The 21,990-nt window shown below is 42.5% G+C and overlaps 1 protein-coding gene across 1 annotated transcript; it reads left to right on the top strand.

The window, feature by feature from the left end:
- The first annotated feature begins 5,686 nt into the window (after positions 1 to 5,686).
- On the top strand, positions 5,687 to 10,712 carry CTSL (cathepsin L). The gene is made up of 8 exons (XM_085042012.1): positions 5,687 to 5,818; positions 6,127 to 6,262; positions 6,610 to 6,732; positions 6,811 to 6,966; positions 7,131 to 7,355; positions 8,892 to 9,060; positions 9,400 to 9,517; positions 10,303 to 10,712. The coding sequence occupies exons 2-8, from the start codon at positions 6,137 to 6,139 to the stop codon at positions 10,400 to 10,402; spliced, it is 1,017 nt and encodes a 338-aa protein (XP_084898138.1). The 5' UTR covers positions 5,687 to 5,818; positions 6,127 to 6,136; the 3' UTR covers positions 10,403 to 10,712.
- Positions 10,713 to 21,990: the final 11,278 nt, after the last annotated feature.

Here is a 21,990-nt window from a genome sequence, read left to right as displayed (position 1 = left end):
GACAGACGGATTTGTCTTTCATGCTATGCAACTGTTTACAATGGCTTGCAGAAGCATAAACATCTTAGTCAAACACTAAAAGATTTATGCTTCAACTTTATTACTGTTTCCTTCTCAAAATAGAAATGGTGGATCATTGCTTAAAACAAAATGTGATTTAAAATATTAAATAGTATGTGAAATCCTCCCCACACCTTCTTTGAAATCTATTAAAATGCCTTCACTGTGATCTGTAGAGTACAGATGGGCAGTAAAAAACTGGTCTTGGTCAGAGGAACCTTACAATACAGACAGGATTTACAATTTCCGACTTGTTAATAAAATTTTAAATTAGGAGAGTCAGGAAATGGTCAGTACTTTTATGTAATTTTTTAAAAATATCCTTCTTAGTATAAGGAGGAAAAAACACCAATAATCTTTAAATTTTAGAGAAACATCAATATAATGTGGAAATTATTCTATATTTGTGAACTTCTACATCAACAACTCAAGATGATACTTCCCTGCATACTTCCACTTTTTCCCCTGGTTAGTTTTCAAAATCACAAATCTCCTAAAACACAGAAATTACTACCTGCCAGAAATCAGGAGGACACACTGAGTAATGAATGAGGAATCAATCAAACTGAAATTTAAAATTTTAAGCACGTGAGTTACACCATGGTCAATGCTTCAAAGCTGACTTCAAACATGACTCAGTATTCAACCTCTTTAAAAAAATTAAGGTATAAGAAAAGAGAAACAAAAAGAACTAATTTTTCCCCCATTCATACATACATATAAAAAAAAAAAAAAGTCTTCACGAAAAACCTCACAGGGACGGAATACTGCTTGTGAGAAACCCTAATCCTGAAGTAATGGAGGACCCCCACCTGGTCTTTCTTGCAAGGCAAGCAATCCCTTGCATCATTTCCCAACTCCTCTGACCAGGTAAGACATTGAGATGCAAACGAAGTCGTCTCTGCCTTGTGGGCCAGCAGAGAAGCTGGAATGTGGTTTCTTATCTAGCACTTGGGTGAGGAAATGGTGATTCTGGTAGATCACAAGACCGCTGAAAACAAAGAAGTGTTTCAGGAGGATTGTGTCACTGTTTCTCAGCCATCTCCCAGGTCTTCAGAACACTCACAGAACCCTGTCTGCGTTCCCTTGAAGTAAATGCTGCTTGCTTGTCTAACCTAATAATGATTCAACTAACCTCATTAGGTGCTACAGCTGAAGAACAGTTTGAATCTGATATTTTACTAGGGAGAGCATGAAACAAAGATTCTTAAGAGGCTACTTAAGAATGAACATTGTTAATCCCAGAGTGACATTTTTAAATTCCAGAGCCACCTCAAATCTGTGGTGAGGAATGCCTAGGCTGGGGAAGGAAGCTGGTTATTTTCATGGAGCTGCATGGAAGAAGAGAAACCACTCATGTTTACTTGGTAGCCTTTTTCCCAGATACGTTCAAATCAATTTAAGTAAAAAAAATATCTGCAGTTCCTACAAGTTTTCTGAGCATGCCACTAAAAATAATTATTAAAGCAAGAAGCATAGGGATATCACTACTGCAATTGTCTTCTCACATCCTCACAGCTTTCTGAAGCAGTCACTTTGGTTTTGGAAATTTACTGTGCTTTTTTCTTGCATGATGAATCTTTACCATACAATAAAAGGAAATCATGATTATTTTTTTAGAAAAGAAAGTTGACCTGTATTTTTTAAAATTTCATTTTCCTTAGGACACATATGACTGGAATTTCTTACACACAAACCAGACTCTGGGATGTAAAATCAGCACAATGTTCTCTGAAATACAACAGTAGTGGATTTTCTAAACTGGATCAAATTTTGGCTGAACAGAAGTACATATAAGACATGAATTTTAAAATTATGTATATATATAGTAGCATCTAGTGGAAGTTGTTTAGTGAAAGCTTGCTACAAAATACAGTAGTTTGCAATTTAGGCTAAATAACACTTTCATATCTTGACTGAGACCATGCTCCTGTAGAAGTCTTTTCTTAAGCCATAGTGTAGTAGGATGAAACCAGATTTAAGCTATAGGACTTTAAACTTTGTATAAACAAACATGTTCACAGTATTAGCTTTTAAGCAAGCCCGTTCAATATTTTTATTTGAGGAATAAAAGTTCTGAACTTAGTCTCAATAGTAATGCAAAATGCTTCCAATACTTTGACTAAATAAAATGTTCTAGCTTTGCTGTTTAGATAAAATGGCATACAAACAAACCACTTGTTTTTATTTCAGTAAATATCATGGCTCATGAGTTACCTTGAGATTGCTGGTCTGGGGGAGCTGCTTGTGCACAGTCTTGTGACAGCTGAGTGTGACAGCTTATTCTGTTTACATTGCTCAGGTGTTTTTCACATATTGCCAGCCTCCTGTAGCTTGGCAAGTCAATTGCCATTACAAAGGAGCTTATCTTTTCTGATTGCTGGGTTGTCTTCTCGAAGATGCAGATTGGTCCCTTCCTCTGTGCACTTGTACCAAAAGAACAAAGAAGGGCAAAGATTAAAAGTACGAAAAAAGTTCTAAAAATCCCGTATTCAAATAAGTAGATGGTTCCACAGGGGGAGCATTGTGCTGCACACTTGTGATGTGCAGCAGCACATCTCATGTTGATGAAATGTGTCCCTGGAGAGTTAATGATGAATTGACTCCTTCAGCTTCAGAGGCAACACACTGCTATGCGAGTTCTTGGCACTATTTAGAAATGCACAGCCTATGTTATCTGGTAACTTGTAGGGCCTGATAGCTACAGGGCAGTTGGCAAACTTTTGGCTGTTGCAATGGTGACATGCCCAGTTATTAAGAGGTATTGTTCCTGCATCTTAGAAGAGCGGTATGCCTTTGGCAAAATAGATGGAGTTTTGCGTTATGCAGAGTTCTTCAAAAGCTGGTGTTTTTTTCAAAACAATTTGGTGTATTATCCTCTGAAATTGAGAGATTTAAAGTAATGGACAAGAGTCTTCCTTCAAAGTTTTGATGTTTAGATTACTGCAGGCAGAACTCTGACTACTGTGATTAGCATGGCTAGCGAGGTTTCATCTGGACTGGATGGGATGGTATCTGTTGAGATTTTAAGGAGAGGAACTGAAGGAGCTCTTGATTTCACGCCTTCTCTCTGCTAACCTAGAAGGAATGCATTGCTCAGTCCCCACAGACATGTTTTCAATAGAGCTAAGGCTGCTATAGCTAGTGTGACTGCAGCATACTATCAGAAGGTTGCACAGTTTGGTGGAAAATTATTTCTATCAGTATCTGCTCAGTTTTGACTTGTAACTGCTGCCACTGACCCTCTGTTCACTTCAGCAGACCATCACCACACTGGCCTTACACTCTGGCTTGTGAAAACATCGTGGTGCACAAGCAGGAGCAGCTGGAACAGTGACAGAGAGATGCTGAGTAGCTGTGTAATATGGTGTTTTTACCTTGCCTGAAATAACAAACAGCTGCGGCAATATGGCTGGCAGTTTTCATGTTGATCTTATATAATAGACTTCACAGAGAGGAAATGTGCATCCAGGAGATGGAGGTAGTACTAGGCCAGCCTCTGTCACAGATTTCTAAATAGCACTCTTGTGATGACCAACTTCTGACCATGGCTGTTGCTGCGCTGATTTCTCTTGCATATGCTTATATCTTTGCACCTAGACTCTCAAACTTCCATAGCAAAATACCTAGGGAACTGATATATCCACACAACAGTAATGACTCACTACAAGCCCAAGTCAACATGCTGAACGTGAAAGTATTCCTGTCTCCTTCAAGGATTTCAACAAATTCTCAGCTAAGATTTCCCTATGTACAGTCATTAAATAACCTTGCAGGATGAATTTACCTTCATAGTAAAAATGGTATGTGACTCCTCTGTGTGTGTGTGTGCACGTGCACCAAGAGCATTCAGGAGGAGAGACAGCACAGTGGTATCACATGTTAGCTGACTGCATGGTAACTTCCCCAAAGAGAAAGGACCTCGTCCAGAAAAGCATCAGTTTGCCTTGGTGCATCTCAGGGCACATTACAGAACAGCAGACATGTGATTTATGGTGCAAGACCTTCTGTAATTTAGACATTACCTCCTGCCATGCCAGCTAAACATCTTGTCCTTTAAGAAGAGAACTCCTTGTCGACAGTTCATTGATAATTTACTTGTAGCCTTTCAGTGCTCAGTCGATACTAGATACAGTTGCACAAAGCTAACCTAAACAGGACTGAGAAATCTTCACAGAAAATGTTGGCAAAAAGCTGTGAAATAAAAAATTTTCAAATGCCACACATCTCAAAATAACCAAAACCCGAGATTAAAAAACCCCACCTAATTATGAGTTAATCAAACCAAAGAAGTTCATCTAACTCTCCTGAGGTATTTAAATGGGTATTAAATATGAAGTGAAAAGTTTCATACTGGAAAGAGACAATGCATAGCAGACTTGCATCAGTACTTTAAAAAGACAATACTAGCCCTCCAACATATATTTAGGTATTTGGCTCAATAAGTTTTCCTTGAGCCAAAGAGTGCTCCTGAGATTGTTTGGGTAAGTAAACGTGTATTGCTTGTTTTAGCAACACACTGTGTTTCTTAAGGCATCAAAAAAGTGAGAAGTACATATCATATGATTTCTTCCTTTTCACTGTTGTGTAACAGTCTGCAAAGCCTGATTTTTACACTAAATACATGCTCTCAAGTTTATAAGCTAAAGCCATCAGCAATGCTGGCTCCACAATGGTTTAAGGGTGAATCTCGCACAACTTGCAGTTATTCTACTACTGTAGACAAGTTCCCTGTTAAAAATTGCAGTTTGTCTAGTACTGTGTACCAAGTCCATGTGTAAACTCTCTAGTATCTCATAGTGCTGCGACTCTTGGTGTCACAAACAGTGTTTTCCAGTAGGTATTACTGGATGCTATGCACATAAACACTAGCCACACTGGTGTTAAAATATCTCTTACCGAGCTTGGGTCCAAAGGCAGGAAAAAAAATAAGGAAAACAAACAAAAAAACCCGCAAACCAAACCCAAAAACAACGCCACCACACACCCCCCCCCCCAAAAAAAGAAGAAAAAAACAAAACAAAAGCCCCAAACAAACAAGCAAAAAACAACGAAGCAATTTTCAGATATTAAAACATGGGGACGTTCCTGGAAATGTTTCTAGCAGCAGTGTCACGGCCACGCCGCTGTGCCCCGTGGGAGATGCTTCCTCACACCTGCCTGGCGCCAGCCCCATGAAAGCGTTCAACAAAACCTGTGGCGGAGCTGCAAGGGCAGCAGCAGCTCTCCCAGGCACCCGGGGCCAGAGACCACCGGGGCAGCACCAGCCTCAACAACCCGACCCGGGCAGGAGTCATCCCCGGAGCACAGGGACGGGGCTGGGGCTGCCAACACCCGCCATTCGTGTCTCTTTGCCTCCAGACTTTGTTTTCCCTTCGTTGTGCCAGCTGCTCGCTTTAAGTCCCGCCGGGTTAAATTCCACCCAGCTTAGCGTGCTGCCACTATCTCCTGCCCGACAGCGCTCGGAGTAAATACTTGGACAAACACTGCTTAAGGTAGCGGCTCGGGCGGTGCGGGATTGCCCCACAACAGCCCGCACCGCCTCCGGGCGCTCCCGGCCCGCTCCCCGGGGCGATGCGGGGGCAGCCCCGGCAGACCCCGCCCCAGCCCGGGCCCGGCGGGAGGAGCGGCCCGGCCCGGCCCGGCCGCCAATGGGCGCGGCGGGGCGGGTACGGCCGCGACCGGGATAAGAAGGGCCGCGGAGGCCAAGCGCCGTCGGTCTGGGGAGCTGGGAGAGCAGCAGTGGCCCTTCTGAGAGGTGAGGTGGGGGCGCGTGGAGAAGGCCGGCTTCGGCTGCGGCCTTGTCCCGCGGCCTTGTCCGGCGGTGGGGCGGCTCCTGCCGGGAAGGGGCCGCCATTCCAGCTGCTTCGGGAGGCTGCCGACTGCTCATCCCCATCCCGGCCCCGCCGCCGGAGCTTGTTTACAGTCGCGGCCGCGGGCGGGGCGGACTGCTCGGGGCGCTCGGCTCCCGCCGGCCGCTGGCGGAGGACGCGCGGGCGGTCTCGGGTCTGGCATCCTCCGAGCTCAGGGCGCCCTGCCTGACCGCTTTTCCTCCGTCCTTGGCAGATCTGCCGGCATGAGCCCGTTTCTGACCACGCTTTGCCTCTGCTTGGGCGTGGTTCTCGGCGCACCGAGGCTGGACCCCGAGCTGGACAGCCACTGGCAGCTGTGGAAGTCGTGGCACAAGAAGGACTATCATGAGGTGAGCCCCCGGGGTACGTGCTCTGCTGGGCCAGCGCTGAGCGCACCGAGCTGGGCCCCGTCAGCTGAGTCATGTCTGCTTTGTTACAACGCCGGCTATGGGCAGCGCTTGGGAAGCATAATCCTTCTCTTCCCAGATTCCTTTCCTGTGGCTATGCGTTGACTCAGCTGCACTGTACTCGTTGTTTTTGTTATGAGGGCGGCAAAAAGACCACCTCTTAAGCACCGTTCCCGTTCGAGTAGTCCTACGTTTGCCCGAGTATTACAAGTCTTAAAAAGCTCGTTGTCGTGCAAGCGAGCTTGGTTTGACCTGCCTCCTTAAAGTACGCTGGTTTTTTTGCCCCTTAGAGAGAGGAAGGCTGGAGGAGAGTGGTTTGGGAGAAGAATCTGAAAATGATTGAAATCCACAATCTGGATCATGCATTGGGAAAACACAGCTACAAGTTGGGAATGAATCAGTTTGGCGACATGGTATGTATAGAGGCATGAAATGTACAGTGCTGAGTAGTGGTGTGTGATAGTGATTACATGTATTGATTCGCTTTTCAGACAACTGAGGAATTCAGACAGCTGATGAATGGTTATGTACACAAGAAGTCAGAAAGAAAATACAGAGGATCCCAGTTTCTTGAGCCCAACTTCCTGGAAGCACCACGATCGGTAGATTGGCGAGAGAAGGGATATGTAACTCCGGTTAAAGACCAGGTACTATCTGATGGTGGATTTCTAACCAGTTATAGGTCCAGCTCCCTGACTACTACATCCACTTTCATAGAGGGAAAACACTGTACCTGTTTATGGGTTACTAAATTAAGCACCATTTTGTGTCTGTCTGAGTTTATAACATGTTATTTCCATGTATATTTCAGGGTCAGTGTGGCTCTTGCTGGGCTTTCAGCACAACAGGAGCTCTTGAAGGGCAGCACTTCAGAAAAACTGGCAAACTTGTTTCACTGAGTGAACAGAATCTGGTGGACTGCTCTCGCCCTGAAGGGAATCAAGGCTGCAATGGTGGTCTCATGGACCAGGCTTTCCAATACGTGCAGGATAATGGGGGCATTGATTCAGAGGAATCTTACCCATACACTGCAAAGGTAAGTGTAATAGCTGAACTTGTATTGCAGGTGTCATGTGTTTTGTGTGGAAAAAATTGTGTGTTGGAAAAGGCATTCCTAGAAAGGAAAATGTCCTTACAGTGATCAGTACATCTGTTATTCCTGTTGCATTTTTGCTAAGAGAGCTGCCATGATTGCCAGCCCCAGTAGGAATCACGTATTGCACTGGTCTTTGAGGTCAAAATCTTGACAGACCAGTTAGAAAAACTGGAGCAACTATTCTTATTCCTCCCCCTTGTTGTTGCCTTTCTATCATGCCTTATCTTGGTTGCCACACTAAACCAAGAACCCAGCCCTTGCCAACAGTGCTACTTAGTGGTAATGTAGCAATTCATCTTCCCATAACTGACCTATTACAGAGTTGCTACCTATAGACCACCTAATTCTTGTGGCTAGTGTCATTTGTTTTTTTAACAGCAGTTGTTGCCTTGAGTTCTGTTTTTGGACTAAATATGCATAAATGGAGATAACAGACAGGCTTTTTAAAAACCCTGTAATGGTCTATCAAATGTTGAACAGATACAAGAGGATGAAAGAGCAGTAGTCAATTGTGGTATCACTTGAGAGCCCATGGTTCGTGGTTTTCTTTTCTTAAGAGTTCTGTGCACTATAGAGGATCACTTCTTGCAGCTTGTTTTGTGCTGTCTGAGTGGCCAATAGCAGTACCATTTGTTGTGAACAGCATTGGATTTGGGTTCCTGCTCAACTGTGTCCCTGTAATCTCAAACGTTTCCTAATCTTGGCTGTTCTAAAGATCCCAGTTGATTATAGAAAGTGCCTAACTTGCTGACTGCTAAAAGCAAGCAACTGAGCTGTAGTCTGTTTTCATTTACTTGGGGAAACAACTTTAGTACTAACCTGTGATGCAGGTAAGGGAAGGATGTGCTTGCTTGAATCTGTTTCAATTTTACATGATCTGACTTCCAAGCTAGGTCTCACCTCTCTCCTCTGGTAAATGTGTGTGACATCAGCAGTTCAGGCTTCACTGGGGAAAAAAAAAGGCAACATAATACACAAATGTTGTATGTAAGGTCATGTAGTTAAAATTCCTAACTTTCAAATCATTCTATACAGCTTTTCAAACTATGACATACTAAACCCATGGATTTAAAGTGCTTGCTCAATGAGCAGTTTCTGGATTGCTTTGTAATTAATGAATACTTGGCTCTCTTCCATTGCCCATTAAGCCATTCTGGGCTTCTTTTCCTTCCTGTAAAGATATTTGTCCTGCCCACCAAAGAGTGCAGAGTTCCAGAGCTCTGGTGCCCTCTGCACCCCCAGTAAAGCTTTTTTTTCCAGGCCCCACCGTTTTTTACTTTTTCTGTCATTTTGAGAAACTCAACAGCAGTTCTTCTGTATCCCCGTCTTATCTCCTTGCAAAGCACTGCTGAGGCAATTGGATCCTCTTCAGTCCCTTGCTTTCAAAGCTGCAAAGTCACAAAATGTCTAGTAGTTCTGTGCTCACCTGTGTGTTAAATGGAAGACTGTGTAATAAGTAGAGCTTTCTCTGCTTAGGATGATGAAGACTGTCGCTACAAGGCAGAATACAATGCTGCTAATGACACTGGCTTCGTTGACATCCCTCAAGGACATGAAAGAGCTCTCATGAAAGCAGTTGCAGCTGTGGGTCCAGTGTCTGTTGCTATTGATGCAGGCCATTCTTCATTCCAGTTCTATCAGTCAGGTGGGGATTTGTTAACAATTTTCATTCAGAGAACTTTTTTTTTTTTAAATACTCAGTATTTGTTACCTTACAGTTTAATAGACCAAAAAAACCTAGGTATGATCTTGTGACATAATTTAGAATTTATTTTAATTCTGGGTCAGGTTTTCCATATGTACTTCTCTTGCATATGTGTGTACTTGTCCCTCAGTTTTTGCCATGATGAAATTCACTTATGATTTCTTCCTCTAACTTTCAAGAGGCTGTGAAACATTAAATTTGAAATACACAAAGCTTCTCCTGAGGCAGAAGGGTTTTCTGCAGATAAATTTGTTCATGAGTGAACTTGTACCCTCACAGGTATCTACTATGAACCAGACTGCAGCAGTGAAGACTTGGACCATGGTGTTCTGGTTGTAGGTTATGGCTTTGAGGGGGAAGATGTAGATGGGAAGAAATACTGGATTGTTAAGAACAGGTAAGATCTGTCTGCCAGGGAGAATAGAAGGTAGTTTGTCACTTGTAGGGCGAGAGGTAGAGAGACAACAGTAATTAAAATCTCTGTGTGGGAAATCTGGAGACTGTTTTCAGAATGTGTGGTATGACAAAGGTTAAATCCAACTCACACTGCTGGCAGCCTAATAAAGTAGGCCCAAAGCAGCCATCTTATTCTGCTTGTTCAGTTAATTTAAGGGAGCTCAGTGCTGACACAGCCTGTGAACTTAGTAGATCTTAAAGGAGTGGAGCAGAGTGGGGATCAGGAAGAAGTCTGCTTGGGGGAGTGTAATGGATTTGTTTTGGAAGCAGAGTGCTGCTCACTTGTGTGAAATAGGATAACACTTTAAAGATGGAGTTACCTCCTTGGAGGGAAAATAATAAATTAATGCCGAAGGGCACATCACATGAGCTTGTCTCATGTTCTCACCATTACTGGGGCACCACCCTCAAATGCTGCTTGCAGCCTTTGACTTCCCTTAAATTGCCTGGGAGCAGTGTCTGTGCTTCAGGCACCTGTAGTCAAGGTTTGCACGTCAGTGTGACTACCTCATGGGAGAATGGCTGCATTCTTCATTTCTATGAGCTTGGGATGCCTCCTGGGATGCTTTTAATTGCTGGAAAACACTTTAGTTTTTTGGTTGCAACTACCTTGGATTTTCTTCACAAATGTGGAATTCAGCAGTTTTCAGTTTAAACACTTAGGGGGGAGAGCAGTAAATAAGTAACTTCTGAAAATGTAAACAAACCCTTTGCTTTTGTTTTCAGCTGGGGTGAGAAGTGGGGTGACAAAGGATATATCTACATGGCCAAGGACAGGAAGAACCACTGTGGAATAGCAACAGCTGCTAGCTATCCACTTGTATAATTTGAAGACTGAACATTTCAGTACAAGAGGGGATTTAAACTGAATGACCAAACACATGTTCACATGTGGTAGCCTTGTGTCTTTCAAAACTCAACTTGATTTTTAAAACTCTTGAAGTATATTTTACATGTTGGTGACATGCCACTTGTTTAAATTAATGTAAATGTTGGTATGTAAACAGCTTGTAATATTGCTGGCTTTTGGCTGCTTAATCCCATAGATTCTTTGTATTTTTCCTTTTTTTTTTTTTTTAAATTGCAACGTGTCCAAAGGTTGACTTTTTAAATAAATACTTAAATTCCACTATGTAGAGATGGCTTGGCTCTTTGGTCTTTTTTCTACTTGGAACTTGTCAAATAGGCATCCTAAATCATACTCTGAGCTGGAGTCTATATGTGTACCTCTCTCTATGAATCACTAAGATGCAACCCTATCTGCAGATGGCTAATAGCTCTTATAAAAAGGAGTGTAGAATTTATGATATAGATTTACAATGGGAAGTGGAAAAATATCTGGTTCCTTGTGTCTCATAACAAAGATCTTTGCTTTATCATCTTCTGCATGCAGCATCTGCTCTTCACTTAGCTTTTAAATCTGTCAGTGTTTTCTTAATGGCACCTCAACATACCACACTTGTGTAGTGGGAGCAGGTGTGTCCTTTTGAGCATTACAAGATACAGCAGGAACACCAAAAGCACACCTGGACTCTTCACAGGGCTTGTTTCTAGAGATATGTAGGACACTAGATAACATCTTCCCCTGTACTAGCTTCAGCTGGAGAAAGAAGGAGGGTGAGGGGGAAATGTCCCTGTGGAAAGTGAAGCTGGTCTCCTCGTTACCTGTATACTTGCTGGTTGACTTAACTGAGGTGGTGCACACTGTGCCTTGTATGACCTTTTCTGTCTGCAGGTATCTGCTGCTGAAACCATGAGTATTAGCTGTGTTTTGGTTGCCAGGCAAGATTAGGTGTATTTTGGGTACCAGTAGTTCCTGAAGAGGATGGTGAATTGTTAAATATCAAAAACGGCAGCAGGGAGAGGACTTGCCCTGGCTTTTGGGTATTGACATCACTTCTTGCTCTTGGCCTGTAGGTGAAGGAGGTATAGCTCTGAAGCATAACTAGCATCAGTTCTGAGTTTATGGATCCATGGGTTTTTGTGCACAGTGTTTTTTTGGAATCTGATAGCCATGCACACAAGAAAACACGTAGGCCACAATTGGTGGAAGATTAATTTCCTTGTTGATAATGCCTTTAAAGTCTAAGTTGCATTTAATAAATTATTCTTTAAAGAGGAAAAACAAGATGAGTTATCCATAATAATAGTAATAATTGTGAGTTGTTCATGTGCTGCTTGTAGATGAATTCTTTCAACCTGAATTTCCTGACAAGTTTGGTTTGTTGTTTTTTTTTTTTTTAAAGGAAGAGCCTCACTTGGCCCAGTGGCTGTTTAACAAGCCACAGAGCAGAAATACTGGTTAGAATTTAGCTATTAAGTTGACTTGCTAAGCCAGTTATGGAGAGCATCCACACTGCTTGGGGGAAGCTATGGAGGAAATTAGTATGGATCTCACCGGGGGTCCTATAAAGGCTGATATTCAGAGGGGAATGGCAATGGTCTGTGCATTCAAAATGAGAGGCAGGAGCAAAATGCTGGCAGAAAAGTGCATAAGCTTATGCAGAATATGATTTTTCATTCTTGCTGTAGGAACTGGGAGTGGACTAGACTTGTCTCTCTGAACACTTTTTAATCCCTGGAATCTGATGTTACTGTGAGCCTGGTAGTGTACAGTGCTTTGGATTTTCTTACTGGCTAAAACAAAGGTGAGGGCAGTACAAAGTCTGCTGGGACTTGAACTGCTGAAGAAATGGGCAACAGGGAAAGGTGTTTGACTGCAAAATCCAGGGTTAAAAAAGGTTGCTGGGAAAACAAGATATTTTTTATGAACAGAAGGGAAATGAAAAGGAAATAACTTTCCAAAACATATGCACGTGAATGGGCAGGTAGCTCACAAAAGAGGCATCAGCCTTTGACTTCTTTAGAACAAATATGTGATAGTGCAGCTATTTGTGTGGATTAAAACTTGCTGACCATTCTGGCTGAACATCCTCCCCAGAGTGGAATAATAATGAAAGGGACAGGGTAAGTCAGGTCATGTAGATAACTCAATATTTACACAATCTTAAGTAACAGCTTCACCCAGAATTGCCTTATGTGACACTGTAAAGACCAGGATTTTTGTATAAGTTACAGTTGTTTATTGTATGGTTTAAGTATATGTGTAAGTCTTTTCTTAGAAATCTAAAGAATGCATTTCAAGAAAAATACTAAATCTGCCTTTGTGATTCCTCTGTGGTGGCCCTGCCTTCTGTAAAGCTGTTTTATTTACTTCAGTAATGCTGTAATAAAGTATCAAATTATTCCATAGTGGTATATGTCCTGTTGGGGAAAGTGTCTCTGTTCAAAATTTTTCCTTTCCAAAGATATAGCAAATGCATGTTGTGTGTGGCCACAGCAAGCTGCAGAGCTGTTCCCAGAAAGCTATGTGTAATTAAAGCTCTTGGTTACTGTTCCAGTATTTTCTCTCCAAAGCTTGTTTTGGTTTTATATTCCTGCTGATAGCTGAAGCTGCATTTATTAAAATATGTGTTACTTTTAAAAATACTAGTGCACATGTATTATCAGTAAAAGATTCTATCTATACTTCCCTGTTTAGGCCCTGAGTTGCAGCTGCTGTTGTTAATGGGATCTTACATGTATCTAAGTATATGAGCTGGGTACTATATTACCTGCATGCTAGATGGCAGTTCTCTATGGTGACAAACTTTGCTGGCCTTGTTTGCCAGCATATTAACTGTGAAAATGTACTTTTTAACAAAAATTTGGGAGGAAAAAAGTATTGCATTTTTATTCCATGTGTTGATGCTTTTTAGATAGACTCTTCTTGTCGTAAATGTCTCTTAGCAGTTTCTCTGATCTTCTTGTTGAATGTACTTACCAGTCACTGGACCTGAATTTTTAAAAGACGTGCTCTTGAGGCAAGGAAAGTAATGACATTAAATGATTTTGCTTACACATGAGGTTAATTCTTTGAAGTCTGGTGAGAAATGAATTTAACTGTCATGTAGGAAACGACTTGAGAGCACTCAATTTCTCATCCTGTCTGTGACTGCTGAGTAGAACAGAATTTTGGTGGGTTTTTTTAACATGTATTGTTTTTTTTGTCTTTGCTGATGTTAAATCCATTTCCAAACATTAACAGTGAAATAAATAATTTCATTATTCTGTTACACAAGCCATGCACTAAAGTAATTTTCAAAATGCTTTGAAGAACTACGGTAACAAAATATTTGTCAACTCATGCTGTGAAAACCTTACAGGAAAGGCAAACATGATGAATTGTATCAGTGAAGGTTTTCTATAATGAATGATTAACTGGTGATCTGCATAACAGCACTCAGAAAACATAGTTCTGAGACAGCCAGAGACATAGGAAAATGGGAATATCCAGTTAAAAAAAAAAAAAAAACAACAAAAAAATGAGCTTCTGAATATCTGTGCAGCATTTGCTCTTTAATTAATCTCCTTGATGAAATAACAAATCCTGTCATGTTGCTCTTAAGCTTAATGCCAGCTAATCAGTTTTCCCATATTAGAGACTGACTGCAGTTTCTGGCTGTTACCCAAGGAGCTGAGCATACCCTGAAGGCTGTCATAATGTAACCTGATTCTGCTTTCTGGCTTTCTTTGGACTTTATCAAGATACATGAGAGTGAGAGCCTATTTTTATTTGCTGTCCATCCAAAAAGATTCTTCAGTCTTTTTGCCAGGAAGTCATAGCAGGAAATGCTGACTTAACAAATTCACTGTTTTGAAGAAATAATTGTTTAAATTAAGTAATGGGGATGTTGTTATCCCATTTGCTAATCACAGTTTTACCAAATCACTAATGCAATTTCAGATAAATGTAGGGACACCTAAAACATTTGGAAGAAAGGCTATAATAATAAAATTTCATTCACAATTCAAAAAAACTGAACTCAGGTGATATTCAATAAGTCTTTTCTGAAAACAGACAGGGAGCCCAATTGGAGCTTTATTTTGGGGAGGAGGAGGATTGGCCACATGGTGGAGACCTGATCCATGGATTGATTAGTTTAGATAGATTAAGAGTCTCAGAAGAAGCCACCTTCATTTGTGCTCACAGAGAACTTGACTGTTTTGTTTCCTCTTTTCAAGCTCAGCTGTACGAAGATTATTTTCCTGGTCTTAAAATATGATTTCTGCAACAGCTTTTGTTTCCATCATGCCTATTTTCTGTTGAAGAGCTACCGCCAACCTTTGTCACAAAGGAGAAAAGAAAGCATGGAGACAGGCATTTGTAAAATATGTATTGGATTCTTTTTTTACAATGCTTCCTTGTTTTGTTCACTGACAGTTCTCACCATCTCTCAGGAGATCCAAAATCTACTCTGTGAAACCTGTTGGATTTTCCCAATAAAGTGATGTTGGCAAACACACTGTAGAAGTAACAAGGTGTGTCATCAGGTGTGGTGCTGCAGCTCTGATACCTGGTACCTTCTACAGTCCTGGTTTGGGAAGAAGTGGTCAAAGATAGAGCAGAGTCAGAGAGTGAGCTACTCCCCCACCCACCACCTTCAGAAGGCTGCCCTAGTTGGTTAAGGTTGGCTTTGTAAGGTCCTCTAGGATTGTTGGTCTGAGATCTCAGCAAGGAAGAGACAATTCTTCAGCCTTCTAAGTGTTGTTCATATGCTTAGTGACACTTTGGACATTCATCTGGAATTAAATTTGTGTTTCGAAGCTCTTTGCCTGTGCTATTGTGTATTCCTCTAGGGTGAGAATGGTTTAGGTGTGCTCCCCTGGGGTGCTACTACGGGCCCTCTGAAGCTGTTACAGCTATTGCTTCCCACCTCTACCAGGAAAAACTGCCTCAGAAGCTGTCATGGAAATATTCTAAGTTCTAATGAGTAAGGTGTTGTTTTTTTTTTTTTTAATTACTAGTGAAAGCTTCCTGCACAGCATGCATGCCATGACATAGAGCTGTTTAAAATAAATGCTGGGCTGTTAGACACTCAAACTGTCTGAGGGTGTCTGAGAAGTTGATGCTGAAACAGGGTGTTGAGAACTCCTTGAGGCTGTAGCGTGTCTTGGAACACACTTGTTTTTGCTTAAAATCCAAAGGTCAAATGAGGTGGCTTCAGAGCTGCCAAGTCAGGTGTTTTTTCCTGCAAAGGAAGTGTACTTCTAAGCATATCTCTGTAACATACCAGTTTATGATGCTTGTAACAAGGCACAAAAAACCCTAGACAGGGCTGCCCATTAAACTCTTAAAACGGTTCATTGCTGTGTCTGCAGGTGCCCATTTTTGCTAGATAGGTGTATGACCAAACACATAGCACAACCTTTTACCGTAATAGCACACCACTGCCAGAATTGGTGAATTTGCCAGAATTGTGAATGCAAATTCTTCTCAATAGCCATCTTAACATTCCTTCTGCTCAGCCATGTTTAGCAGTATTGATTTCCTCATTCAAGCATGAAGCATAAGCTGACAGCAGGGTTTTTTCGTAATAGGAAATGCTGGAAAAATCAGCTGTGTTGTAAAATTGCATTGGCTTTTGGAGATTTACAATAATAGTCTCTCATAGTTAGAATAAACTTCTCTCTCTGTTTATGTAGAAATTCCAATACCTTGTGCAAAGGTTAAGAATAAATCCTGCTGCCTTTTTGCCATTTGTTGCTTGCTAGGAAGAACTGGAGTGGACCTGTGTTTTCTGATTCAGAGCTGTTACAAGGTTTGATCACATTTCTCTCGCAACATAAAAGACTGTTTCAGAAGCAAACTTGTGGTCATAGGATGCCCATCAGGAATATTTTTGAAGTGGTATTTCTGTTGCAGTATTTCTAGACATTTCAACAAACTTTATAGCCTTTTTGTTAGGAATTCTGCAAACCAAGAGCAAAGGAAACTCCCTCCACATTGGGTTTTTAATCTAAACTGACACCGAGCTGAGAAGTGGGAGAGGAGGAAGGCCAACAGCAGCGAGGCTGCCTGCCAGAGGCCATGCAACTGATTAGCAGCTGTGGGTGTGCATTTGGGAGAAGGCTAGACTCCCTCTTTGGCTTTGTTTTCTCCCAGCAGAGCTTCAAAAGAGCTAAAAGTAAACATCCCTATTCTTGTTCTTTTATGGAGTTTAAATTTTAGATTGACGTTTGTCTGCATGGCCCTTTCCACTTATCCTCCCTGCTTTTGTTTGAACAGTCCCCTTTTTCTGTGCTGGGATAATAAATCACACTGTGTTGTTAAAAGAGGGAGAAAATGGTCCATGCAGGAACAAAACAGGAAAGCTGGCAATCAAAAGGGCAAAGGACAGATGGTGTGTCACCCGGTACGGTGTCTCAGAGCTGTGCTCCTCACAGCACACGATGACAAGGCTGGTGCTGAGGCAGCTGGGTGTGGAGAGGAGCTGACCTCTTTTTTTCCCCGGGCATGTGCCGACAGTGCATTGGAGCATCAGCTGAATCGATGAGACATCGTGAACGGTCATGCCCGGGCTGGGATTAGGCTGGCCACGCACATTCAGCCTGAGCACAGCTGACCCAGTAACTGAGCGGCTGCATTATCTCCTTCGGAGGTGTCCCTTTAAAAGTGATAAAATATCCCCCGGGTGATCTGCTCAGCAGCTGACAAGAATTCCTAGGCCAAGCTCCGCTTATCAACGTGGGAGTACATAGCAGTCTTGGCCAACACCCTCTGCAAGCTGGCTCACCAAACTGCCTTCACTGAGCGCCGTGGTCACAACAACAAAAGCTGCTACCAGAAAACAGGTTGCTGGGCTCCTGATGAACAGAATTCTGCAGAACCATGATGCAAATCATTGCATTAGATAAAAGCAACCTCCTCAGGCCAGATCTCTGTGGAGAATCCTATCTCTATGAAGTATTAAAATCAGTTCAGTTGGATCAGATCACATGCTTGGTTTGAGGTTTTGGTTTTTCTGTTTTCTGAAAACACATCTGTATTTGCAGAAAGCCAGGAACAAAAACTAAAGGTGTTTTTGGTAGCAATGAGTGAGGCTTATGAGCATTGCCCACGACAACATGAACCCTGAATAGTGGATATTATCTCCTCAAAACTTCAGGTGTTCTGTACCTCTGGGTAATATGTGCAGATCCTCTATCTCAGTGTTCATTTTATTCTCTGCCATTCCCACTTTTGGGCCCTGGATGTCTCTGAAAAACAGGTATTTTTACCTTTGCAGTCTCACAGAAGTTAATGACTTTGCCATCTTTCCTCTTACTAAACCCGTGCTTCTCTTCCACAAGCACACACTTTTCTCACAATGTGTCTGTTTAGTAAAATCAATGTAAGCTAAGAGCTCTTTCTTGTCCTCTGTCTCTAATTAGCTGGCATTTTATAAATGAAGAAATCTTTCGCCTGACTTTTCCAGAAATGTCAGTTGGCTTTATTAAAAAAACAGCAAAACTCCCTTTGTGCATATTTTGTTGAAAACAGAATAAAGTATCCACTTTTGATACAAATGCTCAGAGACACATTTGATCCTACATTTCAAAGTGCATCTGCATTTCAGCTGCCTTGCTTTCTCAGGGATGGGTGACGTCCCAGGGCAGAGTGTCCAGGATCAGTGCCTCAGTGCTGGGCTGGCAGGGCAGCAGCACAGGCAGCCTGGGTGCCACGGGACTGGTGGGCAGCCTGCCAGCCCAACCTGTTCTCTGATCCCCCATCTTGTGATTGCAGTCACAAGGCCACCTCTCTGCGGCTGGCTGCTCGGACTAACTCAGTTTCCAGTCAAAGTAATTTGTGAACAACTGCTCATTTATTAGAGACTGGTGGGGTTTCCGTGTTTTATCCTGTTACTGGACACCACTAGGTTTTGGTAGTTTGCCTTTATTTTACCTCTGAAATGGGTGCAAATGTTCCCAATAATTGGAAAGAAGAATTATGTTTGGCAATAAGTTTGGCAATCAGTGCTTTAACAGCAGCCATGTATGTGTATAATACAAATAGTATAGTTTCCACAACTTTCTCCAAAAGTAATAGGAAATCAAATGGGTGCTGATTTATTAATATATAATTTTATGTCAAGAAGCTATTGAATACTGATACAAAGGCACATATGGGAATTAACATTTAGATGCATGTCCCTTCATGCCTTTGGGCTTTCCATATATTTTCAATTTTATATCATGTTGATGAGTATCTGAGGGATAATATCAGGCATTGCCAACTTCTGCATCCAGAGGCATAGTCAGAACACCTTCACCATGAATGCTGCCTGCTTGTCCCAACAGACTTGATGGCAGCTTGTGGTACATCACCTTTCACACCGCTCCAACCACTAAATAATCTCTGCTTCTTAAAAAAAAACCCAACAAAGCCAACAACAAAAAAACCCCTATGTCTTATTTTCTCAGCAGTCTGAATGCCCTCAGATACCCTGGCAGCTGGCCATGGAAGGAAGTTGTGGTCCAGTGTTGCAAGGGCCTCAGAGGTGGTGTCTCCTCACCCTGTGGTTAGTGTCAGAGAGCTCTGGAGAAATGGTCTGAACTCATATTACACTGCGAAGGGAAGCTTTAAGACTCACCCTTGAGCCTTTAAGAAGGACTTTGTGGAGTGGTCTGGTTGCAGGGTTGTGCTACATGCAGCCGAATACATATAAGTACTTAGGTAGGTGAGGTAGGGCAAAGCAGGGCTCCGGCAAAGAATAGCCACTGTTCACACTGAATAGAGTTGCTGCTTTCTTAATCTCCGTTTGAGGTTTGTATGGGTTGTTTATACAGAGCAGATATGGATCTCTTCGAAAGTACCAGTCACCCAGCAGCCCACAAACCAGGAGTGTTGTCATTTAAGCATTAACAGCCACCCAAGCGGCAGCTGCTTGCCAGAGCAGTGTCCCAGTGCTAGCCTCCACTAATGGGTGCTTGTGGTGCAAACTGAGGAAAGAAACAAAACGTGGGAAAGACAGCAGCTGGGATTATATCCAGGTTTTTCTGTGATACCATACTGAAATGAAGGCAAGGTGGGTGCTGTAAGGCTGACAGTAAGTAGGGCATTGAATGACTGACACATTGCAATATGCAGGTGTATATATATATCCTGCCAGCAGGAACATGGACCTTACCCACTAAACATAGGTATACCCACTGCAAAACAAACTTCAAGCATTTCCCTAGCAAGTGGTGGTTTTTAGAGGCCCTGTGGTTACACTGAGGAGTTTTGCATCTCTGTTCTTGCTGTATCCTTGCTGTATCTTTTTTTCCTGCCTGCTTAGGAACAGGACCAGGTTACCAGAAATCCTTCTGATGTAGAACTAGTATTGTTAATTTACTTATATTGGCCTCAAATTACACATGACTTTAGGTTTCCAATTTAAAAAATGCAATGTAGCTCCTCAATAAATTAGTGGCATCAACATCTATTTGTGTTCCTATACAGAAACCAGCAGAGAGAATTACTATATGTGTATAAAAGATATGTATAAACATATATATATATATATGTGCATGTGCACTGTGCATATTTTTCTCCGCAGGAAAACTGATTTATTAGTTTTCATTGTCAGAGTGCACAGTTACATCATGAAGTAAAAAGTTTTTATGATTACCTAAACTCTTTCTTTTTTTCCTTTTTTTTCAGTTTCCTCTTCAGTCTCCAGGATTTAAGTGTTGCTTGTGCTCTGCTGTTGATAGTAGAAACTTTGGGAAGCACGTGATGAGGAACAGAATAAACAAGTACACACTGTACTTTCTGATCCTGGGCAGTTGTCACAGCTTTAAGAAGTGCCATATAAACACCTGCAGAAAGAGTGCTTTCATGCCTGAAGCAGCACTGAATCACATCCTCACCCCTGGGATAGCAACAAGTAAGGATAAATACTCATCCTGAATAATTTTCTGTCTGCTTTTGTTCAGCCTGCCTCTTCTTTAGGAATAATAGACCACAGTTGTAAGTTAAAAAATTACTGCTGGATTTTCTTGGCAGGAGTACTTTTAATTCCTCTCTATGTCCTAATGTAATTCACAGAGTGTTCTTAGTACAGTCTTGTGCCAGCACAACTGGGATCAGGGGTGAAAATGAGATGAGGGTACAGGAGTTGCTTACACCAAGGAGGTTACCTAAAAAAAAAGTTCATATAATGAGACAGGAGAGCTATAAAAGTGTCTAATACTCAAAGTGACCTAAAGTTCAGTTTTCTCATCTTTATCACTTAATGTAATCACATATTTCTTTTAATTGCTACTTTTTTGCTCTCATTATCAATGACTACTAGTTTCAGAGCTGATTTCTGATCTCCTTAGGCAGTCTCAAATATGAGATTAAACACCAGTGCACCAACAGGATGGATGGCTATAGAAGCCTAGAAGTGTCAGAATCACAGAGTCATTAGGGTTGGGAAGGACCTCTGGAGCTTTGAGTCCAGCCACCCTTTCAAGGTAGGGTCAGCTACAGCAGGTTACACAAGAACCTGTCCACAGGTTTGAATGTCTCCACAGAGGGACACTCCAGGATAGCCTGTTCCAGAAGTAAAGAAAATGTAAAGAAATTCTTCCTTATGTTGAGGTGCAACTTTTTGTGTATTACTTTATGGCCATTGCTCCTCATCCTGTCGTGGGGCACCAGTCTGGCACCATCCTCTTGGCACCTGTCTTTGAGATATTTAAATGCATTAATGAGATCTCATCTTAGTCTTCTTTCCTCCAGACTAAACAGGCCCAGCTCCTAAAGTCTCTCCTCATGAGAGAGATGCTCCAGACCCCAGATTGTCTTTGTGACCCTCCACTGGACCCTCTCCAGTAGCTCCGTGTCTCTCTTGTGCAGAAGAGCCTAGAACTGGACACAGCACTCCAGATGTGCCTCACCAGGGCTGAGTAGAGGGGCAGGATCAACTATCCTGACCTGCTGGTCACACTCTTCCCAATGCACCCCAGGACACCATTTGCCCTCCTGGCCACAAGGGCACTGACAGCTCTTGGACAACTTGTGATCCACCAAGAGTCCCAGGTGCTTCTCCACAGAGCTGCTCTGTAGGAGGTCAGCCCCAGCCTGTGCTGGCATTGGGGCTGTTCCTCCCCAGCTGCAGACCCAACACTTGCCCTTGCTGGGCTCATTAAGTTTCTCTCTGCCCAACTCTCCAGCCTATCAAGGTCCCACAGAATGGCAGCACAGCCTTCAGGTGGATCAGCCCAGTTTAGTGTCTCAGCAAACTTGCTGAGGGTGCATTCCATCCCTTCATCCAGGTCATTGATAAACAAACTGAACAAGAATGGTCCCAGTATTGATCCCATGGGAACACCACTGGCTGCAGGCCTCCAGCTGGATTCTGCTCCTCTTGTCACAACCCTCTGAGCTCTGCCTTCAGCCAGTTCTCCATCCACCTCACTGTCCATTCATCTAACCCACATTTCCTGAGCTTACCTGCCAGCATGTTATGGGAGAGAGACAGTGCCAAAAGCCTTGCTGGAGTCAAGGCAGACAACATCCACTATTCTCCCCTCACTGACCCATCCTGCCCTGCCATCATAGAAGCCTATTGGATTGGTCAGGCA

This window comes from Lichenostomus cassidix, chromosome Z (genome assembly GCF_008360975.1).
Source record: "Lichenostomus cassidix isolate B80296 chromosome Z, HeHo_3.0, whole genome shotgun sequence".
NCBI lineage: Eukaryota > Metazoa > Chordata > Aves > Passeriformes > Meliphagidae > Lichenostomus > Lichenostomus cassidix.
The sequence above is the reverse complement of the archived record's forward strand: the minus strand, read 5'-3'. Positions and strand labels throughout refer to the sequence as shown.

Excerpts from the sequence above, each read along its gene's own strand:
- CTSL (XM_085042012.1), top strand. The coding sequence starts at position 6,137 with ATGAGCCCGTTTCTGACCACGCTTTGCCTCTGCTTGGGCGTGGTTCTC. Across the intron at positions 6,967-7,130 it reads TAACTCCGGTTAAAGACCAG|GGTCAGTGTGGCTCTTGCTG; the intron begins GTACTATCTGAT and ends TGTATATTTCAG. Across the intron at positions 7,356-8,891 it reads CTTACCCATACACTGCAAAG|GATGATGAAGACTGTCGCTA; the intron begins GTAAGTGTAATA and ends TTCTCTGCTTAG.